We start from the raw sequence: 21606 nt of genomic DNA on the forward strand, positions 1-21606 counted from the left end.
GGCAGAGGCTTTTGATTTTGTTCTTTTTCTCTGAGGAGTGGTTTCTGTTGCAGGCCATGGGTACATTTCTACTTGTGCTAGTATATGACTCCTCAGGTGGTGCAGTGGTAAAGAATCCACCTCCCAATGCAGGAGACACAGGTTCAATCCCTGGCTTGGAAAGATCCCCTGGAGAAGGGAATGGCTACCCATTCCAGTAATCTTGACTGGGATATCCCATGGACAGAGGAGCCTGGCAGGCTACAGTCCCTGGGGTTGCAAAGAGTTGGACTCAACTGAGCATGCATACATCTGATGCTAGTATATAAACATGCAACTCATTGAGTACAGTAACACTCCCTCTAGGGTTGTCAACAGCTCTGTTCAAGTCACCCATTAAAATTCTAGTCGCCTGTCTTAGAGATTGAACAAAAAAAATTTATTCAGTTAGTTGCTGTATAATGCTGTGTTAATTTGAGGTTGACCAAAGTTTGTTTCAACAAATTCTCAAAGCTATTTCATAGTTCATGTAATGTGGACTCAACACATTTCTTGATAACTAATGATTTTATCCATTTGATATTTAGTTTAGACCTACATAGTCTAAAACACATTTGAAGCCTTAAGAATATCATAAATTCTGATTTGAGTTTCTCTTTTTGGATTGTCTATTGGAAAGCTTAGAGTCAAATTTGTAATCTTCTGTGATAAGACTGTAGGCCTTGAGATTCTAATTTAATATTGGCATTGTTCCTGGCTTCATTTTATATCCCTGAGTCTGTTTCTTTCTTGCCTACTTTATATCTTTAAGTTCCTAAAATTACCTTAAATTCTTTGCAGATAAGCTGTAGAACAAATGAAATTAATAGCTTTTGAAATTTCCTTATTCAGTTTTAAATGTAATCTCAGTTCTTAAAATTAATTTCCATTAATAAAGCAATATAGCTATGTTACAGGAAATTTAGGAAAATATAGAAAAGCCAAAAAACAGAAGAGTTTTTGGGTGGTTTATTCTAACTTAATAAAACATTTATGTTTACTTGACATTAGAGGAAATAGGATAAAGGGAAATATGATAAAAAAAGAAGATAAAGGGTATGTTAATGTCCTATTAATAATAACGTAGTACTTGGGAAAACTAGTAGAAGGAATTTCAGCTACTAAAATAATGTGTTTTCAGTAGCTTTATAATTTCTTATATTTTTAATGTTTGTAAAGATGTCACATAGTAACAGACTATTTTAAGGAATTGTCTACAAATAATTTTTAAAAACCTGTAGTCTTACGTTTTGAGATCTTCAGATCTCTTTTGTTTTTCTCTCTCTCCCTCCCCGTTTCTATATTTAGGAAAAGAGCCTTGGTTGCTATTGGTACCCATGATTTGGACACTTTGTCAGGTCCATTTACTTACACTGCAAAGAAACCTTCTGATATCAAATTCAAGCCTCTAAATAAGAGTAAAGAGTATACAGCCTGTGAACTGATGAACATATACAAGGTAAAGGTCATTTTATATTGATGTAATAGCTCTGCATAAATCATAAAATTCCTCCAAAATCAAGTTATAATTAGGGTGATGTCATGAGTGCTTTTGAAAAAATAACAGTGTCTGGGCTCCAACCCAGAGATACTGGTTCATTTGATCTAGAGTGAGTTCTGGCTCTAGTTTTATTATTTTTTTTATCCTCTCAGATGTTTGTAATGTATACCTAGGATTGAGAACCACTTACATAGGTCTTACTGCTCTGTAATATTCATATTTAGGAATAATTAAAACTCATGCAAATATAAGGCACAATAAGATTTATCTAGATTTTGTGTGTGTGTGTGTGGCATGCACTGTTGCAAAGTGCCTGCCTCCTATGATTAGCACTTATAGAGTCCAGCAGTGAAAATCAATTCAGTTGTCACTTTAAACTGCATTTAACAAATAGTAGAAGAGGTAGGTATCATTTGGGAAAAGCAGCTGTTATTATTGGCCTGATTTGCAAGTGATTTTTTTCTTGTTTATCTAAATAGTTTTGTATGGTTTGTGTTTTGCTTAAGGTGATTCAGGCTTACTCTGCAAATCTGTTTTGAGTCTTAAAAAATAATTGTGGTCTCATCTTTCCTCAGTGGTAAAGAATCTGCCTGCTAGTACAGGAGACATAGGTTTGATCCCTGGGTTGGAAAGATCTCCTGGAAAAGGGAATGGCAACCTATTCCAGTATGCTTGCCTGGAAAATCCCATGGACAGAGGAGCCTGGTGGGCCCAGAGTCCATGAGGTCAACAAAAGAGTCGGATGTGACTTAGCGACTAAACAACAACTCATCTTTCCTCAGTAGGAGACTGAGGCTGTATGAAGATTCTGAGACATTACTTTATATTAGAAAATATCATACAGTTAAAACTTTGGGGGCTGTTTTGTTATTTTTCTGATTCTCCCTCCCTTTTTATGCTAGGCACGTATGTAAACTAATTACACTGATAGAAATAAGAAGCTAATTTTGTTTGTCTTAATTTTTTTTCAGACTGACAACCAGCTTAAACATTATTTACATATAATTGAAAATAAACCTCTGTACCCAGTTATCTATGATAGCAAAGGTGTCGTCCTTTCCATGCCTCCAATCATCAACGGTGAGTTATTTCTTAAGTACCATAGGTGTTTTGCTATTTCCTTCTTAATCTTTAGCATTTCTGTGGAATTCTCAATTGTCTTGGCTGAATCAATCAGAAGACTCAGTCTGAGAATCTCAGGTCTTTTGTGGATTTTATTGCAATAGTTCATTTCATTTTTTCAATGTTTTACTGGTGATTTTTATATAATTCATAAATGTATACCTACTTTTAGGGCTTCCCTGATAGCTCAGTTGGTAAAGAATCCTCCTGCAATGCAGGAGACCCAAGTTCGATCCCTGGGTCGGGAATATCCACTGGAGAAGGGATAGGCTACCCACTCCAGTATTCTTGGACTTCCTTGGTGACTCAGCTGGTAAAGAATCCTCCTGCAATGCAGGAGACCCTGGTTTGATCCCGAGGTTGGGCGGATCACCTGGAGAAGGGAAAAGCTAAGTTTATAAATATGTTTGGTGCTAGTTCTCTGGATTCTGTTCTTCCAAAAGGTGTCGATATTTTGGTTTTAGCCCTTAATTCATTTCGTTAAACTTAAAGTGGAATTCTGCCTGGCCTGCTGTTTTATAAATTAAAATTTCAGAACTGAAATTTACCCTCTAAATTTCTTTCTGAAGCTTTTTCGAGAAGCAACTTGAATGTATTTACAAAATTTAGTGATGTCAAAGCCATAGATGTTTGCCTTTCTGGAGGTGAGAAGGGGGTTCAGTTGCTTCACAATGGGAAGGAGAAACTTCCTCCTCCTTATCTTGGACTCTAGTACTCATCGTGGACTTTGGAGTGAGCCAGATCCAGGCCCAAATCTTAGCCTTGTTGTTTAATAGCTTGTGATTCTGGGCAGTGAGCTTAATCTTTGAATCTTACTTGTCCTGCCTGCAGCCCTGTCTTAGCATTATGGTGAAAATGAGATGAGATGGCTTCTGTTAAGCAGCATACTGTGTAATGCACTCTGTAAAGCCTTTTTTTTTTTTAACCTTGTTTTTTATTTTATCTTTATTCTCCAGCTTATAATGAGAGAGTAGAATAAAAGTTGTGTGTCTCCTTACCTCTGAGGTGTCAGCTTGTATTTGTAGAGTTCTTTAGTGCACCTTTATTTCTGAAACTGATTGCTTTGTTGTTGTTTTGTGTTTGTTGCAGGAAACCATTCCAAAATAACAGTAAATACGAAAAATGTATTTATTGAGTGCACAGGAACTGACTTTACTAAGGTAAATAAAACTTTTATTTTATTTTTGTTCTCAATATAGATTTTTACCTCTGAGCTGAGACCATGTGACTAAATTTTAAAATTTGTTTATTTTTTAAATGGGGCTGTATTTTAGAAACTTTACCTCTGAGCTGAGACCATGTGACTAAATTTTAAAATTTGTTTATTTTTTAAATGGGGCTGTATTTTAGAAACTTTACCTCTGAGCTGAGACCATGTGACTAAATTTTAAAATTTGTTTATTTTTTAAATGGGGCTGTATTTTAGAAACTTAGAAAATGAGAAAGGTGTTTGTATTCTGTACTTTGGTTGTAGTGTGTGCTAAGTCACTTCAGTCATGTCCTACTCTTTGCAACCCTATGGACTGTAGCCCACCAGGCTCCTCTGTCCATGGGATTCTCCAGGCAACAACACTGGACTGGGATGCTGTGCCCTCCTCCAGGGGATCTTCCCAACCCAGGAATCAAACCAGCATCTTTTACATCTCCTGCATTGGCAGGCGAGTTCTTCACCCACTAGCGCCACCTGGGAAGCCCCTTGGTTATGGTGCTTTCATTCAATTGACAAATGTTTAGTGAGCACCTACTCTCTTTCTCCAATGCCATGAATTTAACAAAGAGTTACTTGTTCTTGATTTCAAGGAACTCATCATCTTTGTGAGAGAATTAGCCACATACATTAAAACAGTAAAATTGAGAATGGGATCCACATTGTAATGCCATCTTTATAAGGAGTTCATCTTAGTTGGCTTAATTTGAATCCTAATTTTGTACTTTTGTGTACTTGTTAAAAAAAAATTTAGGACCAGCTGGCTATAAAGTCTTATTTAGCAAACTGATAAAGAGTTTACACACACACAAATATATCTAGAAAATACAGAATACTAGTCGTTCAGTCACTTTTCGTCACCATGTATTAGATTGGAACGTCATGACAGCTATTTTCTATAGCATAAGATTTCTTTCCACGTGTTAAGTAAGGTGTAGAGTTAGGTGGTAGTAAAGCAGATTAAGAAAGGTAGACTTGAATGGTTATAACTTTTATATATCAAATGTCGCTGGAGGAATACATGGCAACCCACTCCAGTATTCTTGCCCAGAGAGTCCCGTGGACAGAGGAGCCTGGAAGACTACAGTCCATAGGGTCACACAGAGACAGACATGACTTAAATGACTTAGCATGGTATGGCATACCAAATGTACATTCAGAAATGGTGTCAGGTAATATATAATACCTGTTCCTGTTAAAAACTTTTTAAAATTTGTACATTAGCAGACCTTGGTTATCTTTCCTGAAGTTTGTATATAAGTGTGAAATATATAAAAAAGCAAAGCATGTACCCCTATAAGATTACTGTGTTTTTTCCTCAGCATTTCTTTTAATTTAAAAATGAACAAATCAATAGGGCCATCACTATGTGCCAAGCATTGTCCTATGTATTTTACACACACACACACACACACACACACACACTCTCTCTCTCTCTCACTCTTACACTCTTAATCTTCATGTTAACCAAATGAGGTAGGAACTTTTATTATGTCTACTTAACAGACAGGCTAAGGTACAATGACAGTAAGTAACTTGCCCCAGATCAGACTGATGGTAAGTGACTGGGCCAGGAATCTGGTGTCTGGCTGCAGAGGGTTATGGGACTGATAAGGTTTACTGCCGTCGTTAGCCATCTGTCTTTCTTGAAATTTGGTGAACCTAGGGGAGGGGGAGTGGGGGAAATAAATGATTTGTCTCGGTCATGGATTGTAACTCTCAGAGAACTTCATAAATGCAGAACACCTGACAATAAGGTCAGGCGCATTCAAGCTCAGTTTTTATTCCATTTCTTTCTTTAAAATTTGTGTATGCAGGTCCATTTTTGTATATTTGGAGACTAAATTATATTAAATATTAATTCATTTCCGTTTGAGGGAAGAGAGGATTTTCATGTGTTACCATAATATTTGATTTTTTTCCTTTGCAGGCAAAAATAGTTCTTGATGTCATTGTTACCACGTTCAGTGAATATTGTGAGAATCAGTTTACGTAAGTTCATTTGGTATTTTTATCAATGATGGTCTGTTCTGAAGTCAAAGCACTAGGGTCTTGTGCTAAATATAAAGATAAAAAATGCAGTTCCTGTAATTGGAATACATAATCTCTTTGGGGAGCTAAGACATGAATTAATAATGTAAAAGGTGATAAGTACTTTAGAAAGTTTCAGTGATGTTCTGGCTGTTTGTAAGGGCACATTACTGCAGTGACAGGCTTTTTGTAAGGATCACTGGATTTGAGAATATAAACATGGAGGAACAGGAAAAGGAACAGCTGAACAAAGAGAAATCATACATAAAAGCAAAGCATTATATCTTATATATACCAATAAGACTACTGTATTTGTTCCAAGACTAAGTTTTTATATAAAAAACTACTTCCCAAACCTATATGGCCCTTACTGTATGCTCACATCTTTTTTTTTTTAAGTTGATTTGCATTTTAGTGGTGGTGTCAGTCAGCTTTCCTCCTATAACAACATGACTGTGGTAAAGCCTGGGACGTGTGTATCAGTATCAGCAAGGAGTTCATCGAGGACGTGTGCTTGGCAGGACTGGGAGATAAACTGATCAAGGAGAGACGCAAGAGCCACAGGAAATAGAATAGTAATGTTGTGTATTGGGAGGATTAACCTAGACAGCAGGGTGGGGACATGAATAGACTGTTGATTCAGCAGTTGTAGACCAAATGAACGTTGTGTTAACCTCACACATTTCTAGAATGTATGGCTCTTTTTTCCCCTTAGGTTTTTGTTTTTATTTTTTAATTCTATTTCTGTCTTTATTTTTGTTTTCAGGGTTGAAGCAGCTGAGGTAGTTTTTCCTAATGGAAAATTACATACCTTTCCAGTAAGTATAGAAGTGACTTGATGATGATGACTTTGACAACAGTAACAGCAATACTAAGCTGTAGAATGCTTGTGGTCTTTCTGTGCGTCCATCTGCCCACCTACATGCCAGGCGTGATGCTATGTGCATCACATGGACTTAATCTTCACATTAACCCTATACGGTTGGGTGCCACTATTAGGCCCTTGACCTTGAGATGATAAATAGCTTGCCTGTTACTATTGGTGGAGCTAGTGGCTCGCCTGCCTTATTGCTAGTGGTAGAGCTAAGATTTAAGCTTGATAGCCCCAACACTATTTTATGGCACACTTCACTCCTGACACACTCCATTATACCACAGGAGTTAGATACTGTAATTCCTGTGGTTTATACCCTTATCAACTAGGTAACTGGGTAATTTTTAGTTTCACCCCTTTTAAGGTTATACTGACTTGATAGACATGAGTTTGAACAAGCTCTGGGAGTTGGTGATGGACAGGGAAGCCTGGTGTGTTACAGTCCATGGGTTGCAAAGAGTCGGACACAGCTGAGCGACTGAACTGAACTGAAGGCTATTCGGCCTTCCAAACTAAGTCTTTTCACATTTGATTTACCAATTGTGAAAGGCCATCACTGTAACTAATAAATTACATCTGGATGTGTTAATAAAACTAATTTACTAGTAAGCACAATTACTTTGAAGATATGGGATCTTGATAAAAATTCAAAATAGCATTCTTAAACAACTGAACTTTTTACCCCAAGATGGCTTCGCATACACAGGGTGGCCATTCTAACACATTTTTCAGTGTCACTATCAGTTGGGTTCTGATTCAGTGAGGCCATTCTTTGATGAGCTCTTTATCTTTGGATTTTTCACAATTCCTCTGTTACTTATGAAGTGAGTCAGAGCCTAGAATAATTTCTGCTATTCAAATGGTTTTTAGAGTAGATAAAACCTGCCAAGATCAAAACCTTCCCCTTCCTGGAAACATTAGTATTTGGCATCATGTATTATTCTAGAGTATTTATAATTCAAAACAAATGTATAACTGTAGAAAGAAAATATTAGTCGCTCAGTCATGTCCGACTCTTTGCAACCGTATGGACTGTAGCCCCCCAGGCTCCTCTGTCCATTGGCTTCTGCAGGCAATACCAGAGTGGGTTGCCATTCTCCAGGGGATCTTCCTGACCCAGGGATTGAACCTGGGTCTCCTGCATTGGCAGGCAGATTCTTTACTGTCTGAGCCGCTAGGGGAGCATAACTGAAATTTTGGGCTATAGCAGTTTTCTGTTTTTTTAATTGATTTTAGTTACTGTTATCAGCCCTTTTTATGTAACTACCCCAAGATTTACTGACTTCAGACAACAGTCATTTGTTTGTGTCATGGTTCTGTGGTCAGCCAGGTAGTTTCCTAGGCTCATCCCTGCCGAGCTCCTTCAGCTGGTCAGTAGGCTTGGCAGCTGATGACCGGGATCGGCCTCTCTTTCATGTTGCTTCTTGGCAGTGGGGCGAACAAGTCAAGTGTCTCGTCACCCAGCAGCCTAGCTTGGATTTCTTTACCTAGTGGTGGTTGCACTGGGGTGGTAATGATACTTCTGCTCTGAGAACTGAATTTTTCAGAAAATTTTGTATTGGGGTATAGCCAATTAGCAAGCAATGTGGTAGTTTCAGGTGAACAGCAGAGGGACTCAGCCATACATATGCATGTATCCTTTCTCCCCCAAGCTCCCTTCCCATCCAGGCTGCCCCATAACACTGAGCAGAGTTCTGTGTGCTATACCGTAGGTCCTTGTTGCCTATCCATTTTAAATACATCAGTGTGTACACATCCATGCCAAACTCCCTAACTGTCCCTTCCCTTCAGCCTTGCCCCTGGCAACCATAATCTGAGAACCGCATTTTGATTAGCAGGACTCTGGCCCATTGTCCTGCTACTGCTAAGTCACTTCACTCGTGTCCGCACAGAGTCGGCAGCCCACCAGGCTCCTCCCCCCCCACCCCCACCCGGTCCCTGGGATTCTCCAGGCAAGAACACTGGAGTGGCCTGCCATTTCCTTCTCCAATGCATGAAAGGGGAAAGTGAAAGTGAAGTCGCTCAGTCGTGTCCAGCTCTTAGCGACCCCATGGACTGCAGCCTACCGGGCTCCTCCGCCCATGGGATTTTCCAGGCAAGAGTACTGGAGTGGGGTGCCATTGCCTTCTCCACCCATTGTCCTTACCTGAGTCCAAACAGGTGTTTAAATTTATGGCCGTTTTGCTAGTGGCAGTTACACTTCTGAGAATAATTCAGTGATAAGAAATACTCACAGGTAAAGCCTGGATTTTATGTTTGTGTGTTCTTGTCTCACAAGGTAGAGTTGTGTACTGTTTGAAGGAGAGTGAGGACTAGTTCATCAGATGCTCCCAGCCCGGCTGGCTCCTGGAGCACGTTGATAGCTCGGGCTCGAGCCTGGTTCCATTTCCCCCCTTAAAAAAGAAGAGGAATGACTTCATAACACTCTTGGATTTAATATGCTGTATAGTACAGTGCAATACATGAATTATTCTTTTTTGGTCATAGACACCTACTTGCATGAGATGAAATTGAAAGTCTTCAGCAGGATTTGTAAGCAGTGTAGAAATGATGTAATGCACCAGTGTTTTGCTGAGGAAAATGGTGATTGACCATGTAAAAGCAAAACATGTTTGGCATTTTTTAACATTTCCAAGCTTCCAGTTGTCTATTGAGTATCAATAGAATGTTCATTTACAAATACAATGTAGCAAATCATGTTCTGAAATACCTAGTTTACTTTTGATGTCTGGCTCTAATGACAGTTGCTTGGGAGGGTAATAAAACTGCAACAACAACAACAAATTGAATTAGAAAGAAGCTAAGGCTGTATCTGGCAGGAGTGATTTAAGCTTTTCCAACTCTTTCTCTCTCTTAGGAACTGGCTTATCGAAAGGAGATGGTGAGAGCTGACCTAATTAACAAAAAAGTTGGGATCAGGTACACTCCGCATGCTTCATTTATTTATTTATTGTTGAATTCAAGAATGAAGTGCACACATGACTGCTTAATTTTTCCTGAATGAATGCTTAGAGAGGTTTTTCTGTCCCTTCAGAGAAAGTTAAGTGATGACAGAACCTCAATTAGGATGTTGGGGGTCTTTTGGAATTCACAAAGACAGGTTACTGTTTCAGGTAGTAGCATAGTTTAAAACCAAATATAAACACGTTTTAAATAATCCAATGACATTTATGGTTCGTACTTTCCTCTTTCAGAGAAACTCCAGAAAATCTTGCCAAGCTTCTGACCAGGATGTGTTTAAAGTCAGAAGTCATAGGCGATGGGAATCAGATCGAGGTTGAAATCCCCCCGACCAGAGCTGACATTATCCACGCCTGTGATATCATAGAAGACGCAGCTATTGCTTACGGATATAACAACATTCAGATGACTCTCCCGAAAACGTACACCATAGCTAATCAAGTAAGATTGCACCCTTAAATAAACACTCCTTATTGTTAGAAACTGATTATTGAATGCCAGGATGGCTTGGAGAGAAACAGAGCCTAGGAATTAAGCAGTCTTGGACATGCTTTGCTCTGAGAGGCATTTGCTGTGGAGAGGATACAAAACAGATGCCCCATTGATTAGAGTACGTTAAAAACCTGTGATGACTGGCTCTTTGAAGAAAGACAGGTTTTGAGTTTGGAGGCCTCCTTGCGTCTCTAAGTAGGAGGTTCATTTTCTGATCCTGGGCCTGAAGGCAGAATGGTGTGTGGGGGAGAGAGAGGGAGGGTTTTTACCTCAAAGGAGGGGTGTTGGGGTGGTGGGGAGGGGATAGTAAGGTAGTACAGTAATGATGGGACTAGAACATATTAGGGTGAAAGGGCAGTTCCTTTAAGTGACAAGTTTTCTATAATTTTTTTTTTAAGTGGGAAATTTTATTGAAGTGAAATGATTTCTTTCCCCCAGTTTCCCCTAAATAAACTCACAGAACTCCTGAGACAGGACATGGCAGCTGCCGGATTCACCGAAGCACTTACCTTTGCTCTGGTATGTTGTACATGTGTTTTCTGTCCTGCTGATGGTTTTCTTTAAATCTCCAGATTCCTTGTTCTGTGATGCTTTACATGAATTTATTAAGACTTAACAAAATTTCCAAGCTCTAGAAGAATAACTTTTGTTACTTAGAGATTGTATAATTTCTGATACAGAAATGAAGATTTCTTTATTTAGTCACAGAAAAGCGTGAAGGATTAAAAAAGTATCTGAAATGACAGACGACAGTGTATTTTAGAGTTTCATGTCATTGTTGAGGGCTCATGGTGAATTTCATAACCAGAGTTATTACATTAGAATTTTTAGGCTTGATTCAGTTGTGGTGTGCCCGCTGGATGCCGCCCTGGTTGAGGGCTTGTGGACTGTTCCACATTAAACTTGTTTCTTTGTCTTTGAACATGTTCACAAACATTTGCTTTGAGTTGAAAAGCTGACATAAAAGGCCTGAATCAGGAAATGAATTTTATTACAAAATCAGACGGAAATCTCCTTGCCCCAGCAGATTGACCATTTGAAGGGAGGGAAATGTGTGTGCAATTTGTAGTTTCTTTCTCTCTTTTGCTGAGCTGTTCTGTGGTGCCCACAGTGTAGTTTTTGAGAATTCAAGTCCATTTCAGCTTAGCGACGTAGGGTAAAAACCAAAACAACCAGGAAAGCTCCCCCCGACTCAATTCCAGCCCTAAATTCTCAGACGATTTGCAGAAGAAAAGTAGTGGGAGTCACGACCAGTACATGGAGGGTTGGTGCGGCGATGCGGCCTGTTTCATGTCATTTTATTGATCATTTGTAGTTCGTAGGATGTTCATGTTGGGAGGGACCTTCCAGACCTAGCCAGCTTAGTTGTTTCTCTGGCTTAGCAGGTCGTTCATTGAACAATATTTATGGAACATCTGTTATATGCCAGGCGCTGTACTGGTGAGGGAGCCTAGGGCTGAGAGAATAAGCACCCGGCAAAGCATACACAGAGAGCAGGAGAACTGTGACCAAAATCTGGCCTTTTCACTTCTAGAGGAGTGCTTTTTCCTTAGGTCGGACCATGAAGGAATGTTAGGTTTGAATACGGTGTTCATGTATGGACCATATATACATATGCCGTCAGGAACAGCAATGATTTCATGTAAAATGTACACACAAAAAATCGCATAAGGAAATGTTTTTTTTTTTTTTTTAAGTGTGTTCTGTTTTTTTAAATTACAGTAAGTGGCACGGGAAGGGACTTTGTAAGTGCATAGCCCCACGCATCTCAGGGGAGCCCATGCTCTGCTTGCTGACCAGTACCTACACTGCCAAGAGAATGGGTCTGCTGTGAAGGGGTTTATGTCCGAGATTCCTTCTCTCAGGGCAGCCCTGTGAAGTAGGTGTTTCTGTCTCTCACAGCAGTTAATTGAGGTAACTTGTTCCACTCCATGCAGCTAGTTGGCTGTGCACCAGGGATTCCAGACCAGGTCTGTCTGCACCCCAGGCCTGTGACTGATGGACTCCCACTAGGAGTCCATTCAGCTGTCCAAGGTCATGTCAACACATTGTCACAGTTCAGGGTGGGAGAAGTTAGGTGCTAGAGAGTTTCAGTTTTGTAGTAACAGTTTTTCTATAGGAATGTCAACATTACAGATATTTATGGTTACAAACTTTATGAGCAGACCTAAACATCACTGAGCCTTGTATATCTAGTTTTGCATAAGAGTAACAAGCCTTCTTTTGATAAAACTCAGCCCTAGATTTCCCAAGCATAAGTACCTCACATAGCGTCATGGTTTTTGCTATATGTCCAAACCAGTAGTAATAATTTCTTTTACGTTAGCTCACTTTTAAAACTGAAAAGCTACTTTAACCTTATTATAAGAATAGTATTCATAAAAATTATGGGCTTCATTTACTCTATACATTTTTTTCTAGCACTTTAAAACATATAAATATTACCATTGATAAACATTTCATCCTGTATACCCACTACTACCCCTTCAGGATACCTGATTTAAATTTCTTCTTATCTCTGTCCTTTGTCATCCATCATCACAATAAAGTAGAAGTCACTTAGATACCTAGCTGGGTAGCTGTGTGTCTGTGGGCCCTTTTTCATTTATGCAGACAGTACTGGTTCTGTTTGAGAATTCTCTCAGTTCCACCCCCTGTTCTGCCACAAGTCAGTGTGGATTTTGCAGAGGTTACAACAGGAGTCAAAACAGAAAGCTGTATAAACACCAAGGAGGAGGAGAGAACTTCTTCCTGGAGTCATTAGGGATATTTTTATGGAAGAGATATCTTTTAAGTAGAATCTTGGCGGGAGGTGGTAGCCACAAGTTGGGTGGGAAGGCATTTCAGGTAAAGGTATGGAAAAGTATAAACAGTTGAGGGAATGAGAAGGGAATTGTTGGAGATTGGACTGCTAAGGTCAATGTAGGAGGGCCCAAGTACAGGCTGTACCACCAACTCCACGTGAAAAATGTGCTTTAGCTCTGCACCATGGTTAGAACTCTGGTAAGAGAACTATTAATGTTGAATTGCATCTGCTGTGCACCTGAATGTAATTGATGTATGCTTATTCTTAATTTACTGATTTATATAATCTGCATCGCCACGAGACCATTACAAGTTGTTACAGCATTACATACTTTAAGATTTAGTCATTGTGTTTCCATATTGATCTATTTTCATGTATTCCTTAGTGCTCCCAAGAAGATATTGCTGACAAACTGGGTATGGATATCTCTGCAACCAAGGCCGTCCACATAAGTAATCCTAAAACGGCTGAATTCCAGGTAAGGGTTTTAAGTAGATAAGAAAATGGGTAAAAACTGAGAGGCAGTACATGAGTTATGAAGTCTTGTCAGTTGTTTTATCTCAGGGGGCAGAATTTTAGAGCTTCTTTAGAATCTCTTCTTGGATAAGTTTATGTTGGGTTCTTATATACTTTGCTGACACAACTTCTTAGGACATTTTATCATCTTTTCTTGATTAGCTGTATCAGATCAGATCAGTCGTTCCGTCGTGTCCGACTCTTTGCGACCCCATGAATCGCAGCACGCCAGGCCTCCCTGTCTATCACCAGCTCCCAGAGTTCACCCAGACTCATGTCCATCGAGTCAGTGATGCCATCCAGCCATCTCATCCTCTGTCGTCCCCTTCTCCTCCTGCCCCCAATCCCTCCCAGCATCAGAGTCTTTTCCAATGAGTCAACTCTTCCCATGAGGTGGCCAAAGTACTGGAGTTTCAGCTTTAGCATCATTCCTTCCAAAGAAATCCCAGGGCTAATCTCCTTCAGAATGGACTGGTTGGATCTCCTTGCAGTCCAAGGGACTCTCAAGAGTCTTCTCCAACACCACAGTTCAAAAGCATCAATTCTTCGGTGCTCAGCCTTCTTCACAGTCCAACTCTCACATCCATACATGACCACAGGAAAAACCATAGCCTTGACTAGCCGGACCTTTGTTGGCAAAGTAATTGTCTCTGCTTTTGAGTATGCTATCTAGGTTGGTCATAACTTTCCTTCCAAGGAGTAAGCGTCTTTTAATTTCATGGCCGCAGTCACCATCTGTAGTGATTTTGGAGCCCAGAAAAATAAAGTCTGACACTGTTTCCACTGTTTCCCCATCTATTTCCCATGAAGTGGGATGCCATGATCTTCGTTTTCTGAATGTTGAGCTTTAAGCCAACTTTTTCACTCTCCACTTTCACTTTCATCAAGAGGCTTTTTAGTTCCTCTTCACTTTCTGCCATAAGGGTGGTGTCATCTGCATATCTGAGGTTATTGATATTTCTCCCGGCAATCTTGATTCCAGCTTGTGTTTCTTCCAGTCCAGCGTTTCTCATGATGTACTCTGCACATAAGTTAAATAAACAGGGTGACAATATACAGCCTTGACGAACTCCTTTTCCTATTTGGAACCAGTCTGTTGTTCCATGTCCAGTTCTAACTGTTGCTTCCTGACCTGCATACAAATTTCTCAAGAGGCAGGTCAGGTGGTCTGGTATTCCCATCTCTTTCAGAATTTTCCACAGTTTATTGTGATCCACACAGTCAAAGGCTTTGGCATAGTCAATAAAGCAGAAAGAGATGTTTTTCTGGAACTCTCTTGCTTTTTCCATGATCCCTGGCTTAGTGCTACCTAGCCTAGCCTTTCTTACCTCAACTTTCTATTTCACAATTGATTAAAAAAAAAAAAAAATTTCAGGTTTCACCTCTTTTCCACCCATTTATGAGTTAATCAACACCTGTTCCCAGAGCCTCCATTAAGTCTTTCGCTTTGAAATGAGTCGTTATGCCAGTTCTAGACTCTGCTGACTGTGCCTTTCATTGTGATTGTCTAGTGTCTTGTCAGTTTCATGTCAAGGTTATGATACATATTTAAATGAGAGTGATACTCCCTTAGTAGTAAATGTTAAGTGATATACATTATAGATTAGTGCACAAACTATAAAAAGAGCGTCTCAAAGTTATAATGTCTTATTAATAAGTTTGAGTAGTCTTATCTTTCATACTTTAATAAGCTCACTCTTTTTCTTATGTATGCATATCTGTGATTTGTTTGGGCTTCCCCCATGGCTCAGCAGTAAAAAATCCACCTGCCAATGCAGGAGACATGAGTTCGACCCCTGGGTTGGGAAGATCCCCTGGAGGAGAGCACAGCAACTCAGTCGTTTTCTTGCCTGGAGAATCCTGTGGACAGAGGAGCCTGGCAGACTACAGTCCATGCAGTTGCAAAAAGTCAGATACAACTGAAGCAACTGAGCATGCGTGCATGATTTGTTTAACTGAGGCTTTAGAGAAGATCGTGTCTATTAGATTCATTCTAGCATCAAAGGGAATCTTAGAATTGGAAGGAAATGCTTTTAAGAAAGTTAATTTCATCTGAATTCTGTGATTTGTTTCTTTGGATCTTGATTTTCACTTTTAAAAGTAGTAGCTGAATTAGTTCTTGACATTCTAAAAGTTCTAATAATGTTAAAATTAGGTTTTTTTTTAAGTTAGATTTAATCAATAGAAATACTTACAAGTAGAATAGGGAAGCCTGGTGCACTGCAGTCCATGGGGTCACAGAGAGTCTGACATGACTGAGCGACTGAAGAACAACCAAATGTGGCAGATTAGAGCTAAACTAAGTAACTAATTGGTAATAATATGCATCAAGGACTTGAATTCTGTCTCTGTATTCAGTGTCAGAACTTTAAAGAATCCTTATGCTAGTTTAGAAGGATTGTAATAATGAGTTTTTATATTTTGTTTTCTGAGGCCCACTGGCTTTTCTAAGATGTCGTAGGTGTTCTTTTTAATAAGAGGTACTCAAATTCATTTGGATAGAATGGAACAGGTGTTGATTCACTCATTATAAATGGGTGGAAAATTTTCAGTAAATCTTAATGGATTTTTGAGTTTTTTTCCAAGTGTTTCTTTTTTTTTTCCTTCTAGGTTCACTTATCAAGCTTGATAGATATCTTACAGTGTGATAATGTTAGGTTCTTTAGGTTTACATCCTGCCCATTTTATATAAGTGGAAAGAAAATAAATCAGAAGCACACTAAATGTCACTGTAAATAGCTGTACTTCAGCACGCATAACAATCAATATTTCTGCATTAAATACATGAGAGATGAGAGTCTGTGTTTTAGATTGGGCAGATTCTGTATTTTACCCTTGCTTTATGAATAGCTATGTCCTACCATTACTAATGTGGCTAACTAGTTTATATTTATTTATGGTTAAAATAAATGTACATTGTACATGGTCTTCTATCAGTTTATTGTCTACGCTTATTCTTTCTTTTGCTCAATTCTTTGGGCTATTTTTTGGTAGTAGATACATTAGAAAATGGATGAAATAACAAAAGTGTTATTTACTGAAGTATGTGAAATTTAACTATAATTGTAGAGACAATTACAGAATATTACCATATCCCCATAAATTAACAATAGTGTTCCTAATATCCTTAAGTATCTAATTATTGTTCAAATTTTCTCAAGGTTCTTTTACTTTTTTAAATTTTTAATTTTTTAATTAAAAGATAATTGCTTTACAGAATTTTGTTGTTTTCTGTCAAACCTCCACATGAGGTTTGACATATGTCCCCTCCCTCTCATTTTAATTGTTTGATTTGGGATTCAAATGAAGTTCATACTTCAATGTGATGTAGATTGATGTGCTTCTTAGTCTCTCCTAATCCACAGGTTGTCCCTCCATCCATTCATCTCTTCCTCTGTCCCCGTTTCACTTTGTGGAAGAAACTGGATCACTTGCTCTGTGGAGTTCTCACATTTAGGGTTTTACTGACTATATGGTGGTCCCCTATAGTTTCAGTAAATTAGATATAGGAATTAGATATAGGAGCTTGATCTGATTCCAGTTTAATTTTTTGTATTGCTGTGACTTTTGAAGTAAATAAATCTTATCTATAGAATAAAATGAAAAAAAAATTCTAAGAGAAGCTATCTGCAAAAGTAGCTTGTTTCGATTCCAATAAGTTAAACTTGTTTTTAACATTGTGGTTTTGTTCTCTGAACAGTTTGGGCACTTTTCTCTGTGGTTGGGAAAGTGCCCCATATTTTAGGAAGCACAAAGTTGAAGGTTGATAGCAGCTTGCTGGTGGAAGGACTGTGGTAGGAAGGGTGTCCTCTTCTTTGCTCAGCACAGTCTAGCGGGTCCTTTTAAGGGCTTACTGTTACTTGTGTGGGATCTAGGAGGGGCTGCTGTTTTAGCCAGAATGGGCAGGGCAAGCCCATGTAGAACCATGTAGACCTTTGAGCAGAGATCTGAAGGAAATAAGATAGCTACATACGATCTATAGGAAGAACGTGTGAGTCAGAAGAAAGAGCCAGTGTGGAGGTTGGGATGGGGTGTGGAGCAAATGTGCCTGGAACACGTGCAGTAAGCCAGGGGCAGCTGAGGGTATTGGGGCTGGAGAGGGAGCTGGGGCCAGATTCACATAAAGCCCCACATAGGGCATGGCTTTTATTCAAAATCTGATAGAAGCCTGTTGGAGGTTTTTGAGCAGAAGAGTTCCATGGTCTGATTCAGGTCTTAAAGGATCACTCTCTGGGGAGAATAAGAGATCATAATAAAGTGGTAAGTAGAAGCAGAGAAATCAGCTTCAGAAGCTCAGGCAGAGCTTAGACAGAAGGTAATGGTGTTGGAGGCTGACTGCAGATGTAACACCACCACTCATAAAACCCTTCTGGTAACATGATGTGTTGGAAACTAACATCTCATACAGCTTAGAAGGAGAAATTTATTTCACAGACAAAAGCAGGGAAGTTTTTCCTTTAAAAAAAAAAAAGAATTAGGATAAGTGTTTGTATTTCTTCATTAAGAATGAAATAACTATGCATGTTTTCCTGTTTGTTTTGGCTACTAAGCTGAAAACTGTGGTCATATGCCCATGGCAGCTTCATAGTTTTTTTATAGTGCCTACGTATTTGTGTCCTGTTTTCCTCATTGTCCAGGTATTTTTTATTGCATTTACCTTTTCCTGGTCCTAGTTTTTAAAAATTTGGTTTAATTCATATTTAATCTATATAAAATATTTGTATTTCTTGTAATCTACTTCAATAACTTTGTGAAATAAAGCAGAACATGAAGTCCTGAAATTAAAACTTAAAAATGACTGGGATATTTAGGCAGTGCATTTTCCAAGTCTTCCTGTGAGACCACAAAGTCTTGAAATAAGCATTTAATTCCTATTTGGTCAGTGCAATTTCACGTCTTCTCCTGCAGGTGGCACGCACGACCCTTCTTCCTGGCCTCCTCAAGACCCTAGCTGCCAATCGGAAGATGCCACTTCCTCTGAAGCTGTTTGAAATTTCTGACATTGTAATAAAAGATTCTAGCAGAGGTAAGAATGAGTCACCTTTGATTTGTATATTTAAAGCATTTTTTTATTATGAAAATTTCAACTGTATATAAAAGTAGCGAAAATAATGTAATTACTCCTGTGATTCCAGCACCCAGCTTCAACAGTTATCAACACACATGAGGCCAGGCTTCCTTCATGTCTACTCCAACCCACTGCCCCTTATTTGAGTAGTGTAAATCCTGGACATCATATCATGTCAGCAAGAAACACTTCAGTTTCTGTTTCTGATAGATAAGGAATATCGCTGGTTTGCCTTTTTTTTTTTTTTTTTTAATAACCCAACACCATTGTTATATTATATCATTAATTATCTAGCTAGTGTTTGAATTTTTCCAGTTGTTTCATAAATTTAATTTTCATTACTGATTTGTGTGAATCAATCCAAGCAAGGGCCAGCTACTTGACTGTAGTATCTCTTATTTTTAATAGAAAACAAATTTTAACTGAGTTTAATAATATTTATGAAGAGCCCTATTAAAACCTCAACCTGAAAAGCACTGTGGAGCACTTCTTTTTTCTTTATGTTGTGATTTATATGTGTATCATTTTGACATACTTTATATCTTACCATTCTGGTTCAGCAGTGATTGTTCCTATCACTGTTGTCCAGTGATTATAAATCTGTTTTACCAGTTTTTGCTTCTTTTGAGTATGGTCTGAACTTGTTAGTACAGCAGGTTGCTTCATCTAGTATTTGGAATATAGTGGTTATTTAATAAATATATTAAGTGTGTAGTAAGTACTTAAACCCGATTGCCCAGAAAGCCAGTCTCACTCAGCCTTCTCCATATCTTCAACTTTATATAACTTTGACTTGACTGTTTGGAGCTGCGTATATGGTATCTCTTGGTGAGCAGTGCCCTCAAAGGACTAAATTACTGGCAGTGTTTCTTTTGAGTCCCTGGATTTAACCATTGAAGTCCCAGCAGTATTTATTTTACTGCAGACTCTGCAAAATTCAGTGTGTTCCTCTGAATCAGTTCACAAAAGAAGAGGCCTTTTCCTCAGTTTCTCCTGAAGAGGACAATATGGCGTCATTGTGATACCAGAAAGTAGTCAAGAACCACTGACTGTAAGCCGGCCTGTGTTAGAGGTACAGCCAACATGACTGTCTGTGGTGGACTGTCCACCACAAACCTTCCAGCCAAAGCCTGGATTCCGTCTGCTCCCCAGTATGTAGCCTGTCTTCAGTTAACAGTGTCACCGTGCATTTGTATGGTGCTTTTTGCTTTTCAAAAAAAAAAGTATTTTTAAAGTACTTTTTCTTTTTTGATTGTTAAAACATCTCTGAGGCAAATGGGACAAAATATTGTCCCCATTTAATATGCTGGAAAATAAAGACAAAAAACTGGTAATTTGTTCAGAGTCGCTTAAAATGAGGAACTTAGGGCTCGGGCCAGGATTTTGATCTTAGTGCTCATATCCTTAGAGAATAAAAGTTCATTGTCATATCAGTCCCTGTAGAATGTTCCTTGGGTGATAAATCTGCTGTAACAGAAAAGACATCTTCAGTGCCAGCTGCAAATAGTTTTGAGGGTTCTTACTGCCTCTAACCATCCCTTGGTGTAGATAACTGAGAATTTATTATTATCCCAATGTCAGTTTTTTCTGGTAACTTTGACTTGTTATCTCTCATACTAGTTCTTGGAGTTGTATGTTGTTTTCATTCTTGACGATCCATTCATATTTCTAAATATAGGGTAGGTTAATTACTTGAGATTTCCTCAAAAGTTCTGTAATACTATTTCAGCACCAGGCCTCTTCCCTAGTAGCAGAGGCTCCTTGCAGGGCTCCCTGCTCTCAGGCAGGCAACTGGAGCCTGGATGGTGTGAGTGAGAGGTGAGCTGTGGTCCCCATAGTTGCCATGGGAAGGCTTTGCCATAGGCGTGGAGCATTGCACTCTACTGCAGTGCTGGCTAGGGGTACCTTTGCTGGGTTTCTTTCTCTCTGTGTTTCTTGGGAAGGCCCCAAGGCCCATGTGTGGAGGTTGAAAGAGAGCTGTTCTTAAATATGAGTGCCAAAGGCCATCATTGAACCAATGGCCCTGGTGATGATTCAAAAACCCCATCCATATATGTACTTTTTAACTTGAAGATTTGTATTTCTGCTGCACTTTTGTTTGCTCAGCAAGAGTAGCTCTTCTCTCTGCAGCAGACCTCTTTTATAACTGTGTTTAGCTGTGACCATTCTGCTCTGTTTGCACATCAATCCATTTTTTAACTGCTACTACTTTGGTCTGCTGTCTTGCACCATTATGGTTTATTCTTTTTCCTTAAAATTTTCTGTCATCCCAATGGCATTCGAGGAATAAAGAAGAGGTAAATGTGCTCAGTAAGTCTACCATCTTGAAAATATAGATTTGCTTTCATTTATGTGGAATGTGTTTCCTGTTTAGGTAGGCCTGGATTCTGTTTCATAGCAGAAGAAGCGTTTCTGGTGGATTAGTCTCACTGTGGACCTGTGGCCTCCCTGCCTGTCGTCTGCTGTGCAGAGAGGACTCTGCAGTAGAGGCAGCCGGGCTCCGCAGGTCCGCCAGGGACTCTGCAGCCAGAGCGCCCGCATTTGAGCCCTGGTTCTGCCGTTTGTTGTTGTTCTGTCGCTAAGTCGTGTCCGACTCCCTATAACCCCACAGACTGCAGCACTCTAGACTTCCCTGTCCTTCGCTATTTCCCAGAGCTTGCTCAAACTCATGTCCATTGAGTCAGTGATGCCATCCAACCAGTCTCATTCTCTCTCGCCTCTTACCAGCTGCTTAACTTTAGACAATTTAATTCTTCAGTGCCTCAGTTTCCTTATCTGTACAGTGAGAACAACAATAGAACTTTTTTCATGAGATTTGTTGTAAAAGTTAAGCCACATAGAAAGTTGCAGCCACATAATAAGCACTGTTTAGTGTGTGCTCTGTCAGGGTATTAGCAGTCCCTAACTCCAGTACTCTTGCCTGGAAAATCCCATGGATGGAGGAGCCTGGTAGGCTGCAGTCCATGGGGTTGCTAAGAGTAGGACACGACTGGGCGACTTCACTTTCATG

At 39.3% G+C, this 21606-nt stretch overlaps 1 protein-coding gene across 1 annotated transcript in view; it reads left to right on the forward strand.

The window, feature by feature from the left end:
* Positions 1-21606, forward strand: part of FARSB (phenylalanyl-tRNA synthetase, beta subunit) — a 75748-nt gene that overhangs the window by 18379 nt on the left and 35763 nt on the right. The window contains exons 6-15 of the mRNA XM_010837072.1: positions 1327-1477; positions 2491-2599; positions 3731-3801; positions 5779-5840; positions 6646-6697; positions 9611-9672; positions 9948-10155; positions 10645-10725; positions 13398-13490; positions 18437-18554. Of these exons, the coding sequence (XP_010835374.1) occupies positions 1327-1477; positions 2491-2599; positions 3731-3801; positions 5779-5840; positions 6646-6697; positions 9611-9672; positions 9948-10155; positions 10645-10725; positions 13398-13490; positions 18437-18554 (1007 nt within the window). The remainder of the gene's footprint in view (positions 1-1326; positions 1478-2490; positions 2600-3730; positions 3802-5778; positions 5841-6645; positions 6698-9610; positions 9673-9947; positions 10156-10644; positions 10726-13397; positions 13491-18436; positions 18555-21606) is intronic.

This window comes from Bison bison, unplaced genomic scaffold, assembly GCF_000754665.1.
Source record: "Bison bison bison isolate TAMUID 2011002044 unplaced genomic scaffold, Bison_UMD1.0 scf7180017864068, whole genome shotgun sequence".
Lineage (NCBI taxonomy): Eukaryota > Metazoa > Chordata > Mammalia > Artiodactyla > Bovidae > Bison > Bison bison.